The following is a 25,259-nucleotide window of genomic DNA, read 5'->3' as shown; positions in this document are numbered from 1 at the left end:
GCCTTCCTTTTTTTACGGACTTTATTTAGTAAATAAAACATGAGTCATTTACTGGCAGCGACGAAATTTGGGAGCTTGTGCTCATTTTGGTGACGCGATAAGCTAGGTTTTTGTTGCAGTGTTCTGTGCAGTAAACCAGTGGAAACGGGTAGGTAAAGTAGTAAATCTTACATCAGTATAAACACACAATTGTCTAACGCAACGCAAAAAAATAGTGCGTGCCACACACAATGCAGCAACCCTGAGACCCACGCACTTGAGTTGCACACGTGGGCCCGGAGCTACACCGATGTGAATACTTGACATGGTTTGGGATGATAAGCTGCGACGGAGGCTCAGGCGCTGCACGTGCGGCGAGATATGTCATCTGCTGACGTCACGTGTTCAATATCTGTCATCCACTTTTGGGGTATTTCCCGACATTTGCCGCCTCATGTGTCTCATATTAAATTACTTGTCGCAGCGTCATCTAAGTCACTGCGGCGGTTTTTAAACGTCAATAAGAATCCCACGTGTAAATCAGAGCTATTTCCTTACTTTAAGGGCCGGCCGCGGTGATCTCGCGGTTCTAGGCGCGCAGTCCGGAACCGTGCGACTGCTACGGTCGCAGGTTCGAATCCTGCCTCGGGCATGGATGTGTGTGATGTCCTTAGGTTAGTTAGGTTTAAGTAGTTCTAAGTTCTAGGAGACTAATGACCACAGCAGTTGAGTCCCATAGTACTCAGAGCCATTTGAACCTTACTTTAAGGTATGCGTTAAAAGTGTGTTATAATTTCTTACAACAATAATTTGTAAACGTTTGACGTTAGCGAACGTCGCTCAAAGAACAACTACTTTTTTCCAGAAAATCATCACTAAGTACAAATAATGATTTTCGTAATAACAATATACAGAAAAAGAAAGCCTGCTGGTGAAAATTATTACCGCATTTATGAATATTTGTTATTGTTCCTGTGGTCTTCAGTCCAAAGACTGGTTTGATGCAGCTCTACATGCTACTCTATCCTGTGCAAGCCTCTTCATTGCCGAGTAACTGCTGCAACCTACATTCTTAAAAATCTGCTTAGTGTATTCATCTCTTAGTCTCCCTCAGCGATTTTTACCTTCCACGCTTCCCTGCAGTGTGGCAGTGCCTCAGAACGTGTCCTACCGACTGATCCCTTCTTCTAGTCAAGCTGTGCCACAAATTCCTCTTCTCCCCAATTCTGTTCAGTATCTCCTCATTAATTACGTGATCTACCCATCTAATCTTCAGCATTCTTCTGTAGCACCACAATTCAAAAGCTTGTAAACTCTTATTGTCTAAATTGTTTATCGCCCATGTTTCACATCCATACATGGTTATACCCGGTACATATACTTTCAGAAAAGACTGACTGACACTTGAATCTACACTGCTGGCCATTAAAATTGCTACACCACGGAGATGACGTGCTACAGACGCGAAATTTAACCGACAGGAAGAAGATGCTGTGATATACAAATGGTTAGCTTCTCAGAGCATTCACACAAGGTTGGCGCCGGTGGCGCCACCTACAACGTGCTGACATGAGGAAAGTTTCCAACCGATTTCTCATACAGAAACAGCAGTTGACCGGCGTTGCCTGGTGAAACGTTGTTGTGATGCCTCGTGTAAGGAGGAGAAATGCGTACCACCACGTTTCCGACTTTGGTAAAGGTCGGATTGTAGCCTATCGCGATTGCGAATTATCGTATCGCGACATTGCTGCTCGCGTTGGTCGAGATCCAATGACTGTCAGAAGAATGTGGAACCGGTGGGTTCAGGAGGGTAATACGGAACGCCGTGCTGGATCCCAACGGCCTCGTATCACTAGCAGTCGGGATGACAGGCATCTTATCCAAATGGGGACGTTTGCAAGACAACAACCATCTGCACGAACAGTTCGACGACGTTTGCAGCAGCATGGACTATCAGCATGGTTGCGGTTACCTTTGACGCTGCACCACAGAAAGGAGCGCCTGCGATGGTGTACTCAACGACGAACCTGGGTGCACGAATGGCAAAACGTTATTTTTTCGGATGAATCCAGGTTCTGTTTACAGCATCATGATGTTCGCATCCGTGTTTGGCGACATCGCGGTGAACGCACATTCGAAGCGTGTATTCGTGATCGCCATAGTGGCGTATCACCCGGCGTGATGGTATGGGGTGCCATTGGTTACACGTCTCGGTCACCTCTTGTTCGCATTGACGGCACTTTGAACAGTGGACGTTACATTTCAGATGTGTTACGACTCGTGGCTCTACCCTTCGTTCGATCCCTGCGAAACCCTACATTTCAGCAGGATAATGCACGATCGCATGTTGCAGGTCCTGTTCGGGCCTTTGTGGATACAGAAAATGGTGGACTGCTGCCCCGGCCAGCACATTCTCCAGATCTCTCAGCAACTGAAAACGTCTGGTCAATGGTGGCTGAGCAACTGGCTCGTGACAATACGCCAGTCACTACTCTTGATGAAGTGTGGTATCGTGTTGAAGCTGCATGAGCAGCTGTATCTGTACACGCCATCCAAGCTCTGTTTGACTCAATGCCCAGGCGTATCAAGGCCGTTATTACGGCCAGAGGTAGTTGTTCTGGGTACTGATTTCTCAGGACCCATGCACCCAAATTGCGTGAAAATGTAATCACATGTCAGTTCTAGTATAATATATTTGTCCAATGAATACCCGTTTATCATCTGCATTTCTTCTCGGTGTAGCAATTTTAGTGGCCAGTAGTGTATAATACTAGCTGAAAAATGTGCAAAAGCTCTAATACTGAAAACCTGATGTCAGCCGCAGGGTACATGACAATTAAACAATGTACCAGAAACAGAAAGCACCTCGCTAGGACCTACTTCTGCACATCCGCCCGTTGTTCCTGTCTATTGCGGATGCGCAGGTTCAGAGGAGCTTGGAAACGCAATTTCCGCGCGGAGGTAATGTGTCCGCTAATCCTCTTATAGTTCCACCCGCACTACTGCCAAATAACAGCCGCGGTAGGCCCGTTTCGTTCGTGGCGGGTCTTCGTGTAACATCCCTTCAAACGAAATTTTCGTGTCCCTTGAGAGGAGGGGCGGATCAAGGGGGGGGGGGCAATGGAGGCAATTGCCCCCCCCCCCCTCCCCCCTGGTGCGTGACCGACCTTTTTTTTCCGACTGCTTTAGGGGCTGATTACGTCGGCCTATCTAGTATGTTTTACTTGATGTCGAAGATGTAAACAATGGCACGCAGTTTGATGTAACAATTTAAAAAGAGACCTTGAAGCCTCTTCCATTTAGTGCATAAACTACAGAAAAAAAATGGCTCTGAGCACTATGCGACCTAACTTCTGAGGTCATCAGTCGCCTGGAACTTAGAACTAATTAAACCTAACTAACCTAATGACATCACACACATCCATGCCCGAGGCAGGATTCGAACCTGCGACCGTAGCGGTCACGCGGTTCCAGACTGAAGCGCCTTTAACCGCACGGCCACACCGGCCGGCAAACTACAGAAGAAACAACTATACTTACGAATAAAACGATAATATTCGCTGAGGCATGAGCGATCTGTGTCTCTTTTTTGGCACTTTCCCTGCAGTGTGTATGTAAGATTTTGTTTCTAGTGGCAATTTGCAAAGAGATGGTGTTGATAATTAAGCGATGAACACCGAAGGAATACTTGAAAATATTCTCATTAGTTCCAAATAGTGAGAACCTTACGACAGTCCCCTTTATTCTGCAATTGCACGTTTTCGGTCTGGATGAACGCTTCTCCCCCATTTTGGCTTTCTTCTCGCTTTTGATGCGGAATGTGAACAAACATTAATGAGCTAAATGTAATAACGTACACGAAAATAACGTCTGTGGATTCATTCAGTAAGAATATTACGGTGAGCAGATTCAAACAGATACTGACGTAATTAACAATATAAGATGATTTCCTGAACACAGTCAAATACCCTATTATAACTGTTCGCAGTCGTATCGTCATTGCTGTGCATAAACACATGCGCGAATTCGATGGCAACATTTTGTCATATGAAAGCAATTGGTGAACTAATTCCGAAGATTTAAGGATGGAAACGAACATTAGCATTTTTATAGATTATTTTACATTAGCAGACAAACACGGAGTTTTTCAAGTGCACGTGTCGTATTTGAAGAATATGTTTTAGGTAATATATATATATATATATATATGTGTGTGTGTGTGTGTGTGTGTGTGTGTATAGAGTATTAATGCTTTTATTTGGAATTAATTTTTAGGAAGGCAGGTACCAAAACAATTGCCCCCCCCCCCCCCCCCCGACCGAGAGATCCTGGATCAGCCCCTGCTTGAGAGTGACGTAGAGCGCACTACAGGTGCGTAGCGGTCCCTGTGGAGATTCGCACGCGCCGGCCCGGCCGCTGACGCAGCGCGCGGCGGCGGGGACGGGGAAGGACGGACAGCCTGCCCCCCCCCCCCCCCGCTGTCCTCCCCTCCCCTCATCTAGCTGCACTGTGTTGTCTCTCGGCGCTCGTCCTGCCCCTGGCGCGCCTTTCTCCCCAAGCGTATGTCAGCTGCGCGCCGTATATAACGCGACGGCCGCATGCGCGCGAATGCTTTGCATTCTGCCTCGTCGCGTGGAGAGGGCAACAGCGGACAGCGGCGCCGGTGACGACTGATAGACAGCGCGCTTCGCGGTGGTGGCCGAGCAGTGAGCACAGACCGCAGCTTTCTACTGTCCTACACGCAGGTAAGGCACCGCCGGCTTTGTGCAGTGTACGTGAACCCCACAGCATTACACTCGTTACGTCAGGAGCTGGGTCAACGATGGGCGGTGACGCGAAGAAGACGCGACGAAAATTAGTTCAAGTGACAGAAAATTTGTATCTCGAAAAAGTGCGTTTGAAGTCCGCATACTACTGTACTGTGTTCAGCGGATGGTTCGTCGTGTGCTGGATCATTTGTTTCCCTCTCTCTCTCCTGTTCAACTCATTGTTGGTGCGCGAGGTGCAGCAGACGGTGCGGCATTTGACTTGCAGTTGGGAGGCCAATCATATTAAACCTTTCTGCAGTCACACCTAGTCGTTTAAGACGAATTCTAAAATTTTGTTTTGGAGAATAAAGGCTACTCTCTTTCTAGTTTTACTCCACAGTTATTTTTTAACTTTTTTAATCGATATCGAAGCAGCTACAGTTGCAATTTCAGGCACGTTGGCGCTGTATTGATGTGATGTACTACGACAAGTATATCTTGTTAATGTACTCCAGCGTTATCCGATGTAGTAGCTATACGACATACATATAACAATTATAAACTATGCTAAACTGCTCCCGAGCAGGCCATGGAGGCCCAACGGTACCGACCGACCACCGAGTCATCCTCAGCCCATAGGCGTCACTGGATGCGGATATGGTGGGGCATGTGGTCAGCACACCGCTCTCCCGGCCGTACGTCAGTTTCCAAAACCGGAGCCGCTACTTCTCAATCAAGTAGCTCCTCAGTTTGCCTCACAAGGCACCCCGATTACCAACAGCGCTCGGCAGACCGGATGGTCACCCATCCAGGTGCTAGCCCAGCCCGGCAGCGCTTAACTTCGGTGATCTGAAGGGAACCGGTAAATAATAATTACAGCTATCAGATATATGGGTACTACAACTGAGGGGTTTAACCTCCCCCCTCCTTCCTAATTACAATTATTGTTCACAATAAGCAAAGTATTTTATGAAAAATTTGAGAGGAGCCAAAATTACAATAAACTTTCTAGTTTACTTAGCTTTTCGTGTAGAGTTGGCTCCAGTTCTTCTTGTCCAGCCGTCTGATTCTTAAAGCTGAAATTCTCAAATTTTAGGTCCTCGTGGTTGAATTGATCTAAATAAATTTGAAGATTGTTATTGCAAAATTTTTGTTGTTACGTTAATATATTTTGTCACATTTTAGTATAGCGCGCAGTCTTTTGAATTTCTTATAACAGAGCCGAAATTACATTGTTCACCCAAAATACAAAAATACGTCCGATCACGTGAGAGGCATGCTTACTACTGCCTCACTTAGCGGAAATAACAGTATTCCAAAGGGTTCATAATGTTTCTTGAGAAATGTATTTCTATTAAATGGTTCAAATGGCTCTGAGCACTATGGGACTTAACACTTACGTCATCAGTCCCCTAGAACTTAGAACTACTTAAACCTAACTAACCTAAAGAAATCACACACATCCATGCCCGAGGCAGGATTCGAGCCTGCGACCGTAGCAGTCCCGCCGTCCCGGACTGCAGCGCCTAGAACCGCAAGACCACCGCGGCCGGCAATTTCTATTAATTTCGATTATTGTTTCATAGATGAACCCAGAAATAAACATAATGAACAGTACTAGATTGAGTAATTAATAACAGAAATTTTAAGTGTGCCAAATAATTCGTAATTTCGAATATTTCTACAAAAAATAATTATAACTGTACATTCAGAGCTAGTTTTTATCGATTGTAACATAGAAAATAAAGTAATTCCTTTTGATAAATTTTAGCTTGAAATATAACAAATTGTGTATAAAATTATATGAATGTTTTCAGAAAAGCAGCTGAGATAGTATTGACCTATCCAAAATTCGAAAAATAATACAGGTACCGACAACTACTGTTGATGAAAAGCAATGCCAGAGGGGGAGGAGGGATGTACCGTGACAAGGGTCAGGGGATACTGAACGTATTGAAAGCGCGGTAGGACGAATGGTCACAGATTTGTTGACCCAAGGGAGAGCGCTACGTAGATGTTGAAAAATCTGGGCTGACAGACGCTTGACACAAACTAAAGTTTCAGGAACCGGTATTAAGTGAGCAACTCTCGAATACAGATTACAAACTGTTTACGTGCCACGGTAGTGAAAGGGAAGTCGAGACGAAAACCGCCTATTCAGTCAGATTTTGTAAATTTTTCATTACATTAAATTTAATAATTTAAAATTTCCCTTCAGTATTTAAAGAAAAAAGACTTTTGTAAACGTTTTGTCGAATCTAAATACGTTTACAATTGCAGCCAAATTTAAACTCTGCAAGCATAGTGGGCTCGTGGTAAGAAGCCCAGAGAAATAAAACGATTTAATCGTTAATTTTACGCTCTTAAAATTCACAAGATTTTGAGTAAAACTGACACAAGCGGCAATTTTACAATTTGTAAGTGTAACAACGAAATGTGTTCAATATACACTCCTGGAAATGGAAAAAAGAACACATTGACACCGGTGTGTCAGACCCACCATACTTGCTCCGGACACTGCGAGAGGGCTGTACAAGCAACGATCACACGCACGGCACAGCGGACACACCAGGAACCGCGGTGTTGGCCGTCGAATGGCGCTAGCTGCGCAGCATTTGTGCACCGCCGCCGTCAGTGTCAGCCAGTTTGCCGTGGCATATGGAGCTCCATCGCAGTCTTTAACACTGGTAGCATGCCGCGACAGCGTGGACGTGACTTTGAGCGAGGGCGTACAGTGGGCATGCGGGAGGCCGGGTGGACGTACCGCCGAATTGCTCAACACGTGGGGCGTGAGGTCTCCACAGTACATCGATGTTGTCGCCAGTGGTCGGCGGAAGGTGCACGTGCCCGTCGACCTGGGACCGGACCGCAGCGACGCACGGATGCACGCCAAGACCGTAGGATCCTACGCAGTGCCGTAGGGGACCGCACCGCCACTTCCCAGCAAATTAGGGACACTGTTGCTCCTGGGGTATCGGCGAGGACCATTCGCAACCGTCTCCATGAAGCTGGGCTACGGTCCCGCACACCGTTAGGCCGTCTTCCGCTCACGCCCCAACGTCGTGCAGCCCGCCTCTAGTGGTGTCGCGACAGGCGTGAATGGAGGGACGAATGGAGACGTGTCGTCTTCAGCGATGAGAGTCGCTTCTGCCTTGGTGCCAATGATGGTCGTATGCGTGTTTGGCGCCGTGCAGGTGAGAGCCACAATCAGGACTGCATACGACCGAGGCACACAGGGCCAACACCCGGCATCATGGTGTGGGGAGCGATCTCCTACACTGGCCGTACACCACTGGTGATCGTCGACGGGACACTGAATAGTGCACGGTACATCCAAACCGTCATCGAACCCATCGTTCTACCATTCCTAGACCGGCAAGGGAACTTGCTGTTCCAACAGGACAATGCACGTCCGCATGTATCCCGTGCCACCCAACGTGCTCTAGAAGGTGTAAGTCAACTACCCTGGCCAGCAAGATCACCGGATCTCTCCCCCATTGAGCATGTTTGGGACTGGATGAATCGTCGTCTCACGCGGTCTGCACGTCCAGCACGAACGCTGGTCCAACTGAGGCGCAAGGTGGAAATGGCATGGCAAGCCGTTCCACAGGACTACATCCAGCATCTCTACGATCGTCTCCATGGGAGAATAGCAGCCTGCATTGCTGCGAAAGGTGGATATACACTGTACTAGTGCCGACATTGTGCATGCTCTGTTGCCTGTGTCTATGTGCCTGTAGTTCTGTCAGTGTGATCATGTGATGTATCTGACCCCAGGAATGTGTCAATAAAGTTTCCCCTTCCTGGGACAATAAATTCACGGTGTTCTTATTTCAATTTCCAGGAGTGTACAACGACGATTGTAGCCACAAAAGAATTTCAAACGGTACGCCAGTGGCGTAAGTGGGCGATAAAATATTCTAAATCTCACGCAGCGCGCATGCGCTGTAGCTTACTTGGTTCTTGTAGGCCAATCCGAGGTTGTTTTCTGGCTTGATAGACCGCAGGTGTCTCATATCAAATTGTTCGTCTCGGCTTCCCCTACACCACTGTGGTACGGCGTAAACAGTCATCGCTTACACCCCCTTCGTATCACTCGCCCGACTGTAACAATCTCGTTGTCGAAGAGACGTTAAATACTAATCATTCTTCGTTTTATCGCTCCACTACAAATCACGAGGCAAAGAATAGAACATTTACAGCGCACACATATGTGTTTAAGCAGACATTGGGGAATTGGATGGTATGAAGCTCTAGTTAATGGTAAAATGGAAAGCACTTCTTTACAGTGTTTTGCAAAGTATAAATGTAGATGTAGATGCTTAAGTGCGTTAACGGGATGTACTTGATGTATCACATCGATCACAGCGCCAAGTGCTTGAAGATGAAGCTGTAGTAGCTGCCAAATCGGTAGCAAATAAATAAATAAAAATAAACAAATATCAGTGTAGGGAAATTCTATAACAAAATATTGAACAGCTTACATTACTATTTTCCAGGGCTATGGAAACAATAAGAAGCGCGATATGGTTCCTTTAAAAAAGGACATGGCCGATTTCCCTGCACCGCCTAGCATGACCTTGACGTTGACGGGACGTTACGTTCCAGTCTTCATCTCCCTCCTTCCTGTCTATACTTGTCTGTATGGTACCATATTTATTTGACTTTGCGTCATATGTGTGTGGAAAGCAGTAACATAATCATTGATGAGCCTCAGAAATGGTTTCACTGTTTCAGGCTTCAGTTTCTCCTTCCGGCAATTGTCGAGGGTATCTATGCCACTCTATGCCTAACAATCCTGTAAATTTGAACAGTGCCTGTTGTACATCTTGTTTCGTAAAGACTTCATAATCACTAGGAGGAAGAATACTCAAGAACAGTGCGTCATGTAAGCATTCCTTCGCTGCGTTTAAAAAAAAAAAAAGGATAGGAGGAAGAATACTCAAGAACAGTGCGTCATGTAAGCATTCCTTCGCTGCGTTTTCTAAAAAAAAGAAAAAAAGAAGATTGGGCTAACATTATGGTAGGAATTGTGTTCCTCCTATTATGGGAAATAATTGGCCAAACATGTTTCGGCAAATTTATGCAATTAAACAGTGGATCACGTTTTATTCAGTTCTGGAAAATACATGTTTTATATAATAATTATTGAATGAAAATTAGGCCCAAAACATTTATGATCTACGTGGTTATTCTCTTTAAAGTTAGTTTCTGCAGGGCTGTCTTCCAAGTTATCATATAAAACCAAACGATGATGTGTAGCCCAACATTTTCCTTACTCACAATTAGACAATTTACGTCCTCATTTCTGTTTAAGTCTTTGCTGACTGCATAGCCTGAATATTTCGAATTTTGGCTAATCTAATGAAATATTGCGTATGGCTGGACAAACGTGTAATTTGGATAATCAACGTACACGACATTACGTTTGCTTATACTTGTAATTAATAGCAGTAAATGCTGAATACATGCAGGACTTCAATTTCGTCGAAATTTTCTCCCGGTGCTTCCTCTTCGCATATACCCGCGTTCTCCGTGAAGAATTCGAGATTCATTTCAATGTTTTCTGCTGACAAGGGAACCTCCCCATCGCACCCCCCTCAGATTTAGTTATAAGTTGGCACAGTGGACAGGCCTTGAAACACTGAACACAGATCAATCGAGAAAACAGGAAGTTGTGTGGAACTATGAAAAAAATTAGCAAAATATACAAACTGAGTAGTCCATGCGTAGGATATGCAACAACAAGGAGAACGTGAGCACAGGAGCGCAATGGTCCCGTGGTTAGCGTGAGCAGTTGATGAACGAAAGGTCTTTGGTTTAAGTCTTCCTTCGAGTGAAAATTTTAATTTTTTATTTTCAGACATTTATGAAAGTTCAGGCACTTACACATAATCAACTTCGCTCTCCAAAATTCCAGGACATGTTCAGATTTGCTTGGACATATGCAGGATTTGACGGTCTACACACGGAAAAATTTGAAAACGTTAAAAACAAATGTTTTGACAGAGCACAGTGAAAACTGTGTGACTGTGAAACTGTTGCAGTCATTTGTTGCAGTTTATGTGACAAACTCTTATGTTTTCATCACTTTTTTTGGAGTGATTATCACATCCACAAGAAAACCTAAATCGGGCAAGGTAGAAGAATCTTTTTACCCATTCACCAAGTGTACAAGTTAGGTGGGTCGACAACATATTCCCGTCATGTGACGCACATGCCGTCACCAGTGTCTTATAGAATATATCAGACGAGTTTTGCTGTGGAGGAAGCGTAAGACCTTGCGATTAAATGTTTTCGGTTCCCATTGGAGAGGCCCGTCCTTTCGTCTACTAATCGCACGGTTTTGCGGTGCTTTCGCAAAGCACAGACACTAAACTTATTACAGTGAACAGAGACGTCAATGAACGAACGGACAGATCATAACTTTGCGAAAATAAAAAGTTAAACTTTTCACTCGAGGGAAGACTTGAACCAAGGACCTTTCGTTCCGCAACTGCTCACGCTAACCACAGGACCACTGCGCTCCTGTGCTCACCTTGTCCTTGATGTTGCATATCCTACGCATGGATTACTCAATTTGTATATTTTGCTTATTTTTTTCGTAGTTCCACACAACTTCTTCCTGTTTTCTCAATTGATCTGTGTTCAGTGTTTCAAGGCCTATCCACTGTTCCAACTTATAACTATATCTGAGGGGGGTGCGATGGGGAGGTTTCCTTGTGAGCAACATACGTAGCGACGTTTCCGTCGTACTGTCTAGCGGTTCGCCAGACGGTGCTTTCCCTTTTGATGTCCACCCTACGGGAATGGTGTACTGGGTTCCGTCTTCACGAGAAACCTGACGGATGCCCGGTAACAGATTCTACAAGCGTGTGTTTAGCTTACTAAGCGCTACGGGGGATGCAGCTGGGAGCGAGACACTGACAGCAATCGTTCCAGCATTCGTAGATACGACGCAAAATAGATAGCGCAGTAACAAAAGTGGTATATTCTACAGATGTGTTTTCTTGAATAGGAGACCGCTGCTCAATATCGAGTAAGTAATTTCGTGCATGTTCAGATTATTATATTCAGAAATTTATCAGACTAACTGTGCAGTGTTTAAGATTCTGGACTTGCAGTAGAAAAAGATGTTTCAGGTTTCACTCTTATTTAATAAAGCATGATATCATATCAGTCGAGACTGTATGTCAGTTGAGACTGGGTTTTAGTGAAAGGTCTGGCGGTTATAGAGACGTTTTCGAGTGAACTGAAACGTGCAAGACAATGACTACAAGTTGTATAACGTCCAAATTCAACACAGTTACCAATATGAGTACACAACCATGGCATCTAATCGTGCATTGCACCTTGAAAGAACGATCTTGCACTATAAAAATCGGGATAAACGAAGCTTTTGGGCCGACCGTTGTGGCCGAGAGGTTCTAGGCACTCCAGTCCGGAACTGCACTGCTGCTACGGTCGCAGGTTCGAATCCTGCCTCGGGCATGGATGTGTGTGATGTCCTTAGGTTTGTTGGGTTTAAGTAGTTCTAAGTCTAGGGGAGTGATAACCACAGATGTTAAGTCCCATAGTGCTCAGGGCCATTTGAACATTTGAAGCTTTTGGTACGAAAACTGGTATACAGGTTTAAAAAACTGGTTATTCTTCTTCAAGTTTTTAAACAGGCCTTTGGAGGAAATAGAAGCAACTGTTTGAATATCAAAAGTTGAGATGGCAAGCCAGTACCAAGCAAAGAAGTGAAAGGTGAAAGATGGAATAAATAAATAGATGGTGTATTTAAGGGAAACAAACTAGAGGACTAGGTGTAGATGAGATGGGAGATACGATACTGCAAGAAGGAATCGACAGAGCACTGATCGATCTAAGTGGAAACGACGCCCCTGGAGTAGACGACAGTCCCGGAGAATTACTGGCGTACAAGATATATGAGACAAGCAAAATCCACTCAGTCTTCGGGAAGAATGTAGTAATTCCAGTTCCAAAGAGGACAGCTGCTGACAGATGGGAATACTACTGAATCATCAGTTTAATACACTAATGTGACAAAAGTCAGGGTACACCCCCTAATATCGTGTCGGACCTCGTTTTTCCCCTCATAGTACAGCAACTCTACGTGGCATGGACTTAATAAATCGTTGGAAGTCCCCTGCAGAAATACTGAGCCATGCCGTATCTACAGCTATCCATAAATGGTTCAAATGGCTCTGAGCACTATGGGACCTAACTTCTGAGGTCATCAGTCCCCTAGAACTGAGGACTACTTAAACCTAACTAACCTAAGGATATCACACACATCCATGCCCGAGGCAGGATTCGAACTTGCGACCGTAGCGGTCGCGCGGTTCCAGACTGTAGCGCCTAGAACCGCGCCTAGAACCCGGCCGGCTGTCCATAAATGCGAAAGTGTCGCCAGTGCAGTGTTTTGTGCACTAACTGACCTCTCGACTACATCGCACAAGTGTTGGATGTAATACATGTCGGGCGTTCTGGCTGGCCAAATCATTCATTCGAATTCTTCAAACCCATTGCCAACAACTGTGGCCAGGTGACATGAGAACACTATTCGGGAACATGAAGTCCGTGAATGGCTGCAAATGGTCTCCAGGTTGCCGAACATAAGTATTTACAGTCAATGATCGCTTCAGTTGGACCAAAGGACCCTGTTCATTCCATGCAAACACAGCCGATATCGTCGGCCGCGGTGGTCTCCCGGTTCTAGGCGCTTCAGTCTGGAACCGCGCGACTGCTACGGTCGCAGGTTCGACTCCTGCCTCGGGCATGGATGTGTGTGATGTCCTTAGGTTAGTTAGGTTTAAGTAGTTCTAAGTTCTAGGGGACTGATGACCACAGATGTTAAGTCCCATAGTGCTCAGAGCCATCTGAACCATTTTGAACAGCCGATATCATTACGGAGCCACCACAAGCTTGCACAGTGTCTTGCTGACAACCTGCTTCCATGGTTCAAATGGCTCTGAGCACCATGGGACTTAACTTCTGAAGTCATCAGTCCCCTAGAACTTAGAACTAGTTAAACCTAACTAACCTAAGGACATCACACACATCCATGCCCGAGACAGGTTTCGAACCTGCGACCGTAGCAGTCGCGCGGTTCCAGACTGAAGCGCCTAGAACCGCTAGGTGCGTCCATGGCTTCATGGGGTCTGCACCACAATCGAACCATACCACCAGCTCTTACCAACTGAAATCGGGGCTCATCTGACCAGGCCACGGTCTTCCAGTCGTCTGGGGTCCAACCGATATGGTCAAGAGTCCAGGAGAGGCGCTGCAGGCGATGTCGTGCTGCTAGCAAAACCACTCGCATCGGTCGTCTGCTGCCATAGCCCATTAACGCCAGATTTCGACGCACTGTCCTAACGAATACGTTCGTTGTACGTCCCACATTGACTTCTGCGGTTATTTCACGCAGTGTTCCTTGTTTGTGGCACTGACAACTCTATAGAAATACCGCAGCTCTCGTTCGTTAAGTCAAGGCTGTCGGTCACAGCTTTGTCCGTGTGAGAGGTAATGCCTGACTCTGTGGATCTCAGAATATTAAATTCCCTAACGATTTCCGAAATGGAATGTCCCATGCGTCTAGATTCAACTACCATTCCGCGTTCAGAGTGTGTAAAGTCCGTCGCGCGGCTATAATCAAGACGGACATTTTTACTTGAACCACGAGAGTACAAATGACAGCTCCGCCAACGCACTGCCCTTTTATACCTTGTGTATCCGATACTACTGCCATCTGCATGTGTGGATATCGCTATCCCATCACTTTTCTCACCTCGGTGTAGGTCTTGGCTGCAAAACAATGAGCCGGCCGGTGTGGCCGTGCGGTTAAAGGCGCTTCAGTCTGGAACCGCGTGACCGCTACGGTCGCAGGTTCGAATCCTGCCTCGGGCATGGATGTGTGTGATGTCCTTAGGTTAGTTAGGTTTAATTAGTTCTAAGTTCTAGGCGACTGATGACCTCAGAAGTTAAGTCGCATAGTGCTCAGAGCCAAAACAATGACGCGAATTATTAACGGAAGAATGAAAAACTGGTAGAGGTCGATCTTGGGGAGAATGAGTTTGTGTTCCGGAGGAATGCAGGAATGCACGAGGCAATACTACACAACGGCTTATCTTAGAAGACTAATAGGGAAACGTGGAAGACAGACAACTCGCACAAGAAGAATACAGGAGCTTTTGAGAAGTGGTGCTACAAAAGAATTCTGGTGATTGGATGGATAGATCAGATAGCAAATGAGGAGTTTTGGAAAAAAATGGTAAGGACTATGGGACTAAACTGCTGAAGTCATCGGTCCGAAGCTTACGCACTACTTAATCTAACTTAAACTAAGTTACCCTAAGGACAACACACACACACACCTATGCCCGAGGGAGGGGTTGGACCTCCGACGCTGGGGGGGGGGGGGGGGGGGGGGGGGGGGAGCCGCGCGGACCGTGACAAGGCGCCTCAAACAGCACGGCTACCACGTGCGGCAAATGAGGAGTTACTGGATCGAATTGGGGAAAACAGAAATTTATGGCACAACTTAAGTAAAAGATGCGGTTGGTTGATATGACAGATCGTGAGGCGTCAAGGAATTGTCAATCTGGTAATGGAAGGAAGGCCGCTGTGGCCGAGCGGTTCTAGGTGCTTCAGTCCGGAACCGCGCTGCTGCTGCTGTCACAGGTTCGAATCCTGCCTCGGACGTGGATGTGTGTGATGTCCTTAGGTTAGTTAGGTTTAAGTAGTTCTAAGTTCTAGGGGACTGATGACCTCAGATGTTAAGTCCCATAGTGCTCAGAGCCATTTGAACCATTTGAATGGAAGGACGTGTATGAGTGTGTGTGGGGGGAGATGGGGGGGGCGGGGGGGGGGGGAGGAGGGGCTATAATTGCAAAGAAAAAGCCGGCCGGAGTGGCCGTGCGGTTCTAGGCGCTACAGTCTGGAGCCGAGCGACCGCTACGGTCGCATGTTTGAATCCTGCCTCGGGCATGGATGTATGTGATGTCCTTAGGTTAGTTAGGTTTAATTAGTTCTAAGTTCTAGGCGACTGATGACCTCAGAAGTTAAGTCGCATAGTGCTCAGAGCCATTTGAACCTATTTTTGCAAAGAAAAACCAAAGCTTGAATGCAGTAAGCAGCTTCAAATGGATGTAAGTTGCGGTAGTTATGCAGTGATGAAGAAGTTCCCACCGGATATAACAGCATGAAGAGCTGCATCGAACCTGTCTTTAGAATGAACACAACAACTTTCTCCTTCATGTCACCGATCATATCAGCGGAATGCCGACATAGTTTCTGCAATAACGTCTTCCATTATGGATATCTGCTGACGTTTATGAGGGAAGTTATAGCATACGTTAAGAAGTCGAAAGTACTTTGAGAGTTTAGCACTTACATCAGAAATGAGGATGAACTCTGTGTTGTAGAATGACTCGTGTTGCAAAGCTCTTTCCCTACACTTCATTAACAAGCATTGCAGTATATTGAGGGCAGTGACATGCAAAATATTCGTGAGGAAAATTTGACAGTAATTTCGGATATTTTTATTACATCGTTCGACTTGCCAGGTTTTTTTTTTAGCTTGAACAAATATTTTCACGTCAAGTTCTCATTTTTTTTGCAGAAATTTTTGCCTTTTTAGTGTTTCTGATTAAGTTCTGGTCCCGTAAATGATGTAAGATTTCACCGTACTTTGGAAATAAATATGATCGCCAAAGGCAATTTCACGGGCAAACGGGATAGAACCCAAAATCGCGACGACAAACGACGATCAAATTAAACTGCTTCTCGTGGAAGTGTATTAAAATCGAGTGACGTTGATTCTTAAATCAGTTTGAAGAAGGTGGTGACAAGCTATTGTCAATTAGCAGTTGATCTGGTATCACAACGTCCAAAAATTCTCTAACAGTATTTTATGCGTCGGTCTTGTAAGTGATGCATTTGATGAGGTGATTCAATGAAAGGCATGTATCACTGTTGGGAGTATGACTGCCAAAAATCTTCATCTGTCTGCACCTCCTGTTTGTACTGACCGAGAAGACAAGACGAATATGCAGCTTAGCTCTAATGGCTTTTGATGTGATTCTGTGTCATTCGAAGGTATCAAATCATTTGATGTCAATTTTTGATTGTCTGTAAATAACTACCCGTGTGCAGCTGCAGGGTACAGAATGTAAATATAAACAAACTGACTTAAGCGTCCGGAAACTTACTGAGTCGTAATACGAAAGACGCGGGTTATCTGTTGATTTATCAACTTTCGGCGATTTGGTACCACATTAAGGCGACAAGAAGGTCCTTAGTATGAGGAAGACGTGACGCAAGACGAAGAACAAAGCTCTTTTTGATGGGTTTAACTGCGCGGACATTAGGAAGTAAACAACAAAGCTGATACACTTGTGAGACTTTCAAAATGTCTGGTAGTTGCAGTAAACCATTCCCTGGCACAGTGGTGCACAGAAAGGCCAGAAACGTGTGGGTTGACAATTTGTTGCATTTACTAGCAAGTTACATCAACTTTCACTAGAATGGGGATCGTGCGCCCTTTAGACGATATTGTGCTGTATTGTGGTAAATGCCACTCCCAGTGTGATTCTTAATGGGTGGTAGACACCAATTCAGTGCCGCACCAACGCTTTTTAACGAAAGTAAGATCATATGTGTTATCAAAAGAAACTTGAGACTGGTTTCATCAATCATCGTAAGTAGACCGCACCATGCTATCTTGGATGAAAATTCAGCGACAAATGTAGAAATAATCTCTGGGGTGCCGCAGGCAAGTTTCTTGGGACATTCTCTGTTGATGTTATGTATTGATAACTCAGCAGACAATGTTAATAATAACCTCAGAGCTCGTGCAGATGATAAGAGTTATCTATAATGATGTACAGAGAGGGTATAGAAATTTAAAAACACACAAAATACGTCAACAGATAAGCAGAAAGAAAAAAGTTAGATAATTTGTCCGTCTTAGTGCTACATAAATCAATAGCGCGAAATCTACTGTATAGCTCCGTAACACACATCGGCGCGACTCCGTGGTAGCGGTCGGATGTCAAAATCCGACCGTTGCGTGGTTACCGATAAACACTTCTGTAGTTTCAACTAAAGAAGTTTACGTTTGAAAAGTAACTAACTTCGTCTTTTTAATCTCCTAGGATGCGTCCCGTAATTGGAGATGAAAAATTAAGCAGAGAGAAACTTCTTAGACCACAATCACCACAAAGCCACTGTCGCCAAGAATATACACTCCTGGAAATTGAAATAAGAACACCGTGAATTCATTGTCCCAGGAAGGGGAAACTTTATTGACACATTCCTGGGGTCAGATACATCACATGATCACACTGACACAACCACAGGCACATAGACACAGGCAACAGAGCATGCACAATGTCGGCACTAGTACAGTGTATATCCACCTTTCGCAGCAATGCAGGCTGCTATTCTCCCATGGAGACGATCGTAGAGATGCTGGATGTAGTCCTGTGGAACGGCTTGCCATGCCATTTCCACCTGGCGCCTCAGTTGGACCAGCGTTCGTGCTGGACGTGCAGACCGCGTGAGACGACGCTTCATCCAGTCCCAAACATACTCAATGGGGGACAGATCCGGAGATCTTGCTGGCCAGGGTAGTTGACGTACACCTTCTAGAGCACGTTGGGTGGCACGGGATACATGCGGACGTGCATTGTCCTGTTGGAACAGCAAGTTCCCTTGCCGGTCTAGGAATGGTAGAACGATGGGTTCGATGACGCTTTGGATGTTCCGTGCACTATTCAGTGTCCCCTCGACGATCACCAGTGGTGTACGGCCAGTGTAGGAGATCGCTCCCCACACCATGATGCCGGGTGTTGGCCCTGTGTGCCTCGGTCGTATGCAGTCCTGATTGTGGCGCTCACCTGCACGGCGCCAAACACGCATACGACCATCATTGTCACCAAGGCAGAAGCGACTCTCATCGCTGAAGACGACACGTCTCCATTCGTCCCTCCATTCACGCCTGTCGCGACACCACTGGAGGCGGGCTGCACGATGTTGGGGCGTGAGCGGAAGACGGCCTAACGGTGTGCGGGACCGTAGCCCAGCTTCATGGAGACGGTTGCGAATGGTCCTCGCCGATACCCCAGGAGCAACAGTGTCCCTAATTTGCTGGGAAGTGGCGGTGCGGTCCCCTACGGCACTGCGTAGGATCCTACGGTCTTGGCGTGCATCCGTGCGTCGCTGCGGTCCGGTCCCAGGTCGACGGGCACGTGCACCTTCCGCCGACCACTGGCGACAACATCGATGTACTGTGGAGACCTCACGCCCCACGTGTTGAGCAATTCGGCGGTACGTCCACCCGGCCTCCCGCATGCCCACTATACGCCCTCGCTCAAAGTCCGTCAACTGCACATACGGTTCACGTCCACGCTGTCGCGGCATGCTACCAGTGTTAAAGACTGCGATGGAGCTCCGTATGCCACGGCAAACTGGCTGACACTGACGGCGGCGGTGCACAAATGCTGCGCAGCTAGCGCCATTCGACGGCCAACACCGCGGTTCCTGGTGTGTCCGCTGTGCCGTGCGTGTGATCATTGCTTGTACAGCCCTCTCGCAGTGTCCGGAGCAAGTATGGTGGGTCTGACACACCGGTGTCAATGTGTTCTTTTTTCCATTTCCAGGAGCGTATTTAGGAGCCAGTGGTGATGGCTAGGACAACTGGGCGATTAGCCATAGCTCGATTATAGATAAAGGTCACCTGGTCGCTCCAAAGCAACGAAGATACGCCACGACAACCCATATCAGGTTGGCCAAGGATCACTTCTCCTCTTCAATACTGTTCATTAGGGACGAGACAAAAAAATGGCTCTGAGCACTATGGGACTCAACTGCTGAGGTCATTAGTCCCCTAGAACTTAGAACTATTTAAACCTAACTAACCTAAAGACATCACAAACATCCATGCCCGAGGCAGGATTCGAACCTGCGACCGTGGCGGTCTTGCGGTTCCAGACTGCAGCGCCTTTAACCGCACGGCCACTTCGGCCGGCAACGAGACATAATCGGCCAATGTTTGCCGAGCAAATGGTGTCGGGTCTTGCAGCAACCACGCTTTTTCTCCCACTAGGTGCTTACAACTGGCCGATTACGCCGAGCCACTGGTAATGTGTGTGTCTAATGCGCGGAAAGGAGAACCTGTCAAGATGTGTGGCGAATACGACCAGTGGACCGTGCCACAAGGACGCCATTTTCTCTCCAACGAGGCACGACTCATTCTAAACACTGATTCGCAACTCGTGTTCTTCTGGAGAGGAAAAGCAGCGCGCAACAGTAAATGTAACCTCACAGAAAGGAACCAGTTTGGCGTCCGTAGTGTAATGGCTAAGGTCACCGCCTTATTGAAAATACTTATCAAGCGCGGCACGTGTAACAGCGTTTTTTTGTCCTTTTCTTTTTAAGTTGTGGTACTCGTTTATGATGCTTGCGACCATTCAACCTTATGTTTATTGCGTGGACATTGGCCATCACACAATATAACATCATTAAACAACGCACTGACTTATTCGTTTCATTAACCGCAACAGTGGAAAACTTAGCTCAGGCGCGCACATAACTGATGACACAATGCACGCAGAACCTCTAGCTGAGTATACGGAACACATACTTAATTTATATTAACAGATGGTTGTGAGCCGATATGGAGAAATGTATGACGTTTGACGAGAAGATAGTTCAGCAACGCGAAGACAAGATTAGCTTACAATGCGCGCAGACACATTTTATGCTGTCTTTCTTCCCACACTCCGTTACACGAATTGAACGGTAAGAAGGTCCGCAGCTCGTGGTCTAGAGGTTAGCGTTGCTGCCTGTTGATCATGGGGTCCCGGGAACGATTCCCGGCCGGGTTGGGAATTTTTCTCTGCCCGGCGACTGGGTGTTTGTGTTGTCCTCATCATCATTCGTGACAGTGACTAAATTGGACTGTGTAAAAAGAAATCTGGACTGTGTAAAAATTAGAGTTGAGTGCCCCAGAAACCAAACATCAAACCAAACGGAAAGAAACCCTAACGTGTTACGATGCTCCGTATCCTCTGCCGTGCACTTTTCGGTGGTTGACATCTGCTGATGTTGAGGAAAAGTCATTAATGTGCAAAAGAAAAGTTTGGACACTAAGATGACACTTCATGTGACACCACATCTCATCTGTGCACTAGCATCACTGGATTCTAATAAGAGGTTTAGACTTAAACCAGTAAAACCTCATTCCCCGATTCTTTAAATAATCGAACTACTATGTATAAAAGGTCAGACCTCCAAAACTGCACCGAACAGGGTATCGCGGTGGTTAGCACACCGGACTCGCTTTCGGGTGGACGACGGTTCAAACCCGCGTCCGGCCTTCCTGATTTAGGTTTTCCGTGATTTCCCTACATCGATTAAGGCAAATGCCGGGATGGTTCCTTCGAAAGGGCACGGCCGATTTCCTTCCCCATCCTTCCCTGATCCGAGCTTGTTCTCCGTCTCTAATGACCTCGTTGTCGATGGGACGTTAAATATTAATCTCCTCCCCCTCCTCCAAAACTGTGCGTCGTGCGAAGATGTAATTTTGCAGGTACATTTAGTAGTATATGTGGACACTGTAGAGTTAGCACTAAATAAACAATAAATTCAAACGTCGTGGCCGGCCACGGTGGCCGTGCAGTTCTAGCGCTGCAGTCCGGAACTGCGGGGCTGCTACGGTCGCAGGTTCGAATCCTGCCTCGGGCATGGATGTGTGTGATGTCCTTAGGTTAGTTAGGTTTAAGTAGTTCTAAGTCTAGGGGACTGATGACCTCAGAGATTAAGTCCCATAGTGCTTAGAGTCATTTGAACAACTAGGCGTCATTACTGACGGACACCTGGTGTTACTTGTTTTTATGGAACATTCGTTATTCAGGCTGACATACTGGTATCTTCTTCTTCCTCTTTCAAAAGGCTGCAACCACAACTCTTTCTCTTCAGCAGTCCTCTCCAACTTCATGTTTTGTAAAAGAATATGATGTCCGGATACGTGTCCAATGAGTTTTGCTTTGTGCTGGCGTATAAGTTTCAGTAGTTCTTTTTTGTTTCCTATTCCTTGCAGAACCATCTCATTTGTTTTTCTGTCAGTCCAGCTAGTTCTTGTAATTCTGCAGAAACACATTTCCGCAGCTTCGACGTGAGCTTTCTCCTGTTTTGCTAACGTCCAGGTTTCACGTACGTATCTCAGGACACTTAATAATACACAGGTTTTTATAAATCATTTCTCAGTATGGGTGCCAGAAGTTCTTTCTCATTCTGGAAGGCGCTCTTGGAAAGTGCTATACTTCTTTTGATTTGCTTGAGATATCTATTCTTTTCCCCCACAGTATTGCCGAAACAGTCAAATTTGGTTACTTTCTAGAGCTTCTCACTGCCTTTTCTTATGCCAGTCTTACTTCCACCTCTTTTTGGCCTATAACCGTGACTTCCGTCTTCTTGGTATGTATTTCTGATTTTAGTTTTGTTTCTTTCTTGATTTAAGGCCTTAAGCGTTTTATTTACTTCCTTCTCTGAGTATGCCACTATAGCAATACCTTCGGTCATTCTCATGGAGTGAATATGTATATCATTTATTTTGATTCCACTCGTCTTTTCTTTCATTATTATTACTGTTGTCATTGCGTCCTCGATGAACATATTGAATAAGTATGGTGATAGGGAGCATCCTTATCTCACTCCCTTTCTGTTTCGTTCTTGGTACCATAAACTACCAGTTCAGTACTTTGACTTTTGTATATACTCAAAATTAATCGCCTGTCCTTCCCGTAAAGTTCTACTTTTCACATTCCTCTAACCAATCTCATATGCAAAAATGCTCCTTTCGATCATATCTTTGGTAGTAGTCGACGATGTGGCACATTTTCGAATGCCTTTGAAATCTAGGAAGACGAAGCTACCAGTTTGAGTTGTAAACCTATCGTAGGCTGTTGTAGCCCATCGTAAGTAAGAGTAAACTACTATAGTATGCCTAGTGGCATTGGTCAGTTAACATCGTAGCCGCATCATCCGTACGTTAAGTGTGTTTCATATATGTAGGCCATTACTTCATTTCTATCGCTTTCTTTGCGTATGCAGTCAGTGTGTTAGCAGATTCTCCTACATACGGGAAGCGGTGAACCGTCTAGAGACTGAGTGAGACTACATAAATGGCCGCGTAATCTACGGGGCATTTTTGGTCTTCATAGTTATCCCCCAGTCTGTTACAAATAACCAGTATTCATAGTGAAACTAAAATTGTCAGTGTGTAATTCAGATTTTATTCGAGAATTTTTCAATTGTAAGTTGAGACAGAGGGATGTTGTAAAAATGAAAACAATTCAAATTTATCATATAGTTCCAGAAAATGCAATTTCTTGAAAAAAAGGTAAAATTTAGAAAAAACTCAGAATAAAAACCGAAACATCGCTCCAATATTTCGTCTATATGAAACATGTTTCTATTATTCATAAACAACTTTCACACTTATCAGTAATAACACGAAACTCTTCCTTTCACCATGAAGAAGAACGTTCTATTGAGTACATAATGTAATAACAACAATAATTATACAGGTTTTGCTGTTGCATGTAAACTGCTTGCCTCAAAAGTAATCGGGAGGACGACGGTTCAATCCCGCGTCCGGCCATCCTGATTTAGGTTTTCCGTGATTTCCCCAAATCGCTCCAGGCAAATGCCGGGATAGTTCCTTTCAAAGGGCACGGCCGACTTCCTTCCCCGTCCTTCCCTAATCCGATGCGACCGATGACCTCGCTGTCTGGTCTCCTTCCCCCGAAACAACCAATCCAACCATCAAAAGTAATTGCTTTGGTTACATGATAAACTACTGCTTATAAAATGCAGTTTATGTTTTGAAAGGATGTAAAATACACAATGGAACAACAACGGACGATAAGCGGTTCTAAATATGTTCAAGACAAAGAAACAAACAAACAAAAACAAAGAAAAGTCGTCGGCTCCCAGGTTCTCTCTCACACATTCAATTATATTCCATACTAATACTACCAATACTATCGGTAGTCCTAGCATTTACTACGTCTTACATCTATTGCACCAAATCTACAGCGCCATAGTTTCGATAGAGAGCAACTGTACTAGCAGTTCATCTATTGTCTGCAAGTGTCGTGCGTGACATCGAAGACGATACACCACAGCGCCATCGGCGTCACAGAAATCTGCCGGTTGGCGGCAGCACTGCAGCCTCCGCCAGGATCCCAGCTTTGAGGGGCGGGCTCGCCGCGCTGCGAAGAGGCGGTTTATTCGCGGACCGCCGCAGTCTGCAAGCGAAGCGTCTCCCGGCGTCATGGCCCGTGCCGAACTCTATTTCCTGCCGCAGCTGCAGTGGCGTTCCTACACCGAGGAGCCAGAGCCGTGAGTCCGAACCTCAGAGCTGCCTACAGTCCGGTGTGAAGTAGTTGGCATTTCACTGCTATCTGGCTAAATTGCTGCCGCCACAAATACACCAGTGTGAACGTAGCTTTCGCCGCTCCAACTGTGTTGTCACTTCCACTGTGCAACAGCATTGTCTGCTTGTTTTCAAACGGGACACCTACGGACGCTCAATTTTCGCCTAGTTCAAGAAAACCGAAACTCCAGCCGTAATTAAAATTAAGAGCAGACTCTTGACATACTTAAAGACGCTATAGACTTCTCTACCATACGTGAATTTTCAATTTTTATGTAATTTTCTTCATTTTATTTTTATTTAGAGGACAGGGAAATTAATGCGCGTTTGTTATCGCTGAGAGCGGAAGCACATTGGTGGCTGCCTGTAGACAGTAGTAATTGAGACATCGTGTTAAACTTTGGATCCCAGATCTCAGAAGGCAACTAATCTTTTTCACTAAAATTTCTGGGTGAAAGATATTACCGTATGATTATTTTAATTAAATTCGTCGACAGAAGTAAACACTACGAAAAAAATAATTCTCCCCGTTTTGTTTTCCAACGCGGGGAGGAGAGGATACATGCGTCCCCCAGGTACTTTGACGTGGAACCTGTATACTCCAGTGATAATCAAATTTTCATTTATGATGTATAATTTCGAAAAAGCATTTCCATCATATTTATGATTACAAATATTTGACATTTCGGTAGTTCATGCGAAATGGCAAGCTCTTTATCGTTAGGTATAAATTTGAGTCTAATGTGACAGTCACCTCGATCCTCCTGTGTGTGATGTACGATGTGAAACAGTTTTGGAACAAAGCCATTTGACACAAGCTACATAACAGTAACGTGCAGCGAATTCCCACTGGTTGTCTGATAATCTACCGTGAGGCATAAACGGTCCAGTGACAGCGAGAGGGTTGAAAGAGACTAGTATTTGTAAGCTGGCGAATGTTCATGATCATTCCCAAAACAGTTTAATTCGAAGAAATATGTCTGCGAAGGACACTATTTTGAAAAAGTGGTCTCACATCTATATTTGAATTCCATCTATTATTTGAACGTCTCCTTAAAGTGTCTGATGAAAGATACTTGGCGTAC

At 45.5% G+C, this 25,259-nt stretch overlaps 1 protein-coding gene across 2 annotated transcripts in view; it reads left to right on the top strand.

Moving 5' to 3' along the window:
• The first annotated feature begins 4,577 nt into the window (after window positions 1–4,577).
• The window catches only part of LOC124607151 (mycosubtilin synthase subunit C), a 136,785-nt gene continuing 116,103 nt past the window's right edge, over window positions 4,578–25,259 (top strand). Inside the window, exon 1 of one of the 2 annotated variants that reach the window (XM_047139360.1) lies at window positions 4,578–4,724. Coding sequence is in view for 1 of the 2 variants with exons in the window: in XM_047139359.1 (XP_046995315.1) it covers window positions 24,073–24,140 (68 nt within the window). In the remaining variant the exon portion in view is untranslated. Of the gene's footprint in view, window positions 4,725–24,030; window positions 24,141–25,259 lie in introns of those variants that run through there. The other variant, XM_047139359.1, reaches the window with a different exon arrangement.

This window comes from Schistocerca americana, chromosome 3 (genome assembly GCF_021461395.2).
Source record: "Schistocerca americana isolate TAMUIC-IGC-003095 chromosome 3, iqSchAmer2.1, whole genome shotgun sequence".
NCBI classification, from domain to species: Eukaryota; Metazoa; Arthropoda; class Insecta; order Orthoptera; family Acrididae; genus Schistocerca; species Schistocerca americana.
Note: the sequence above shows the minus strand (reverse complement) of the source record. Positions and strands in the feature narration are given on the sequence as shown.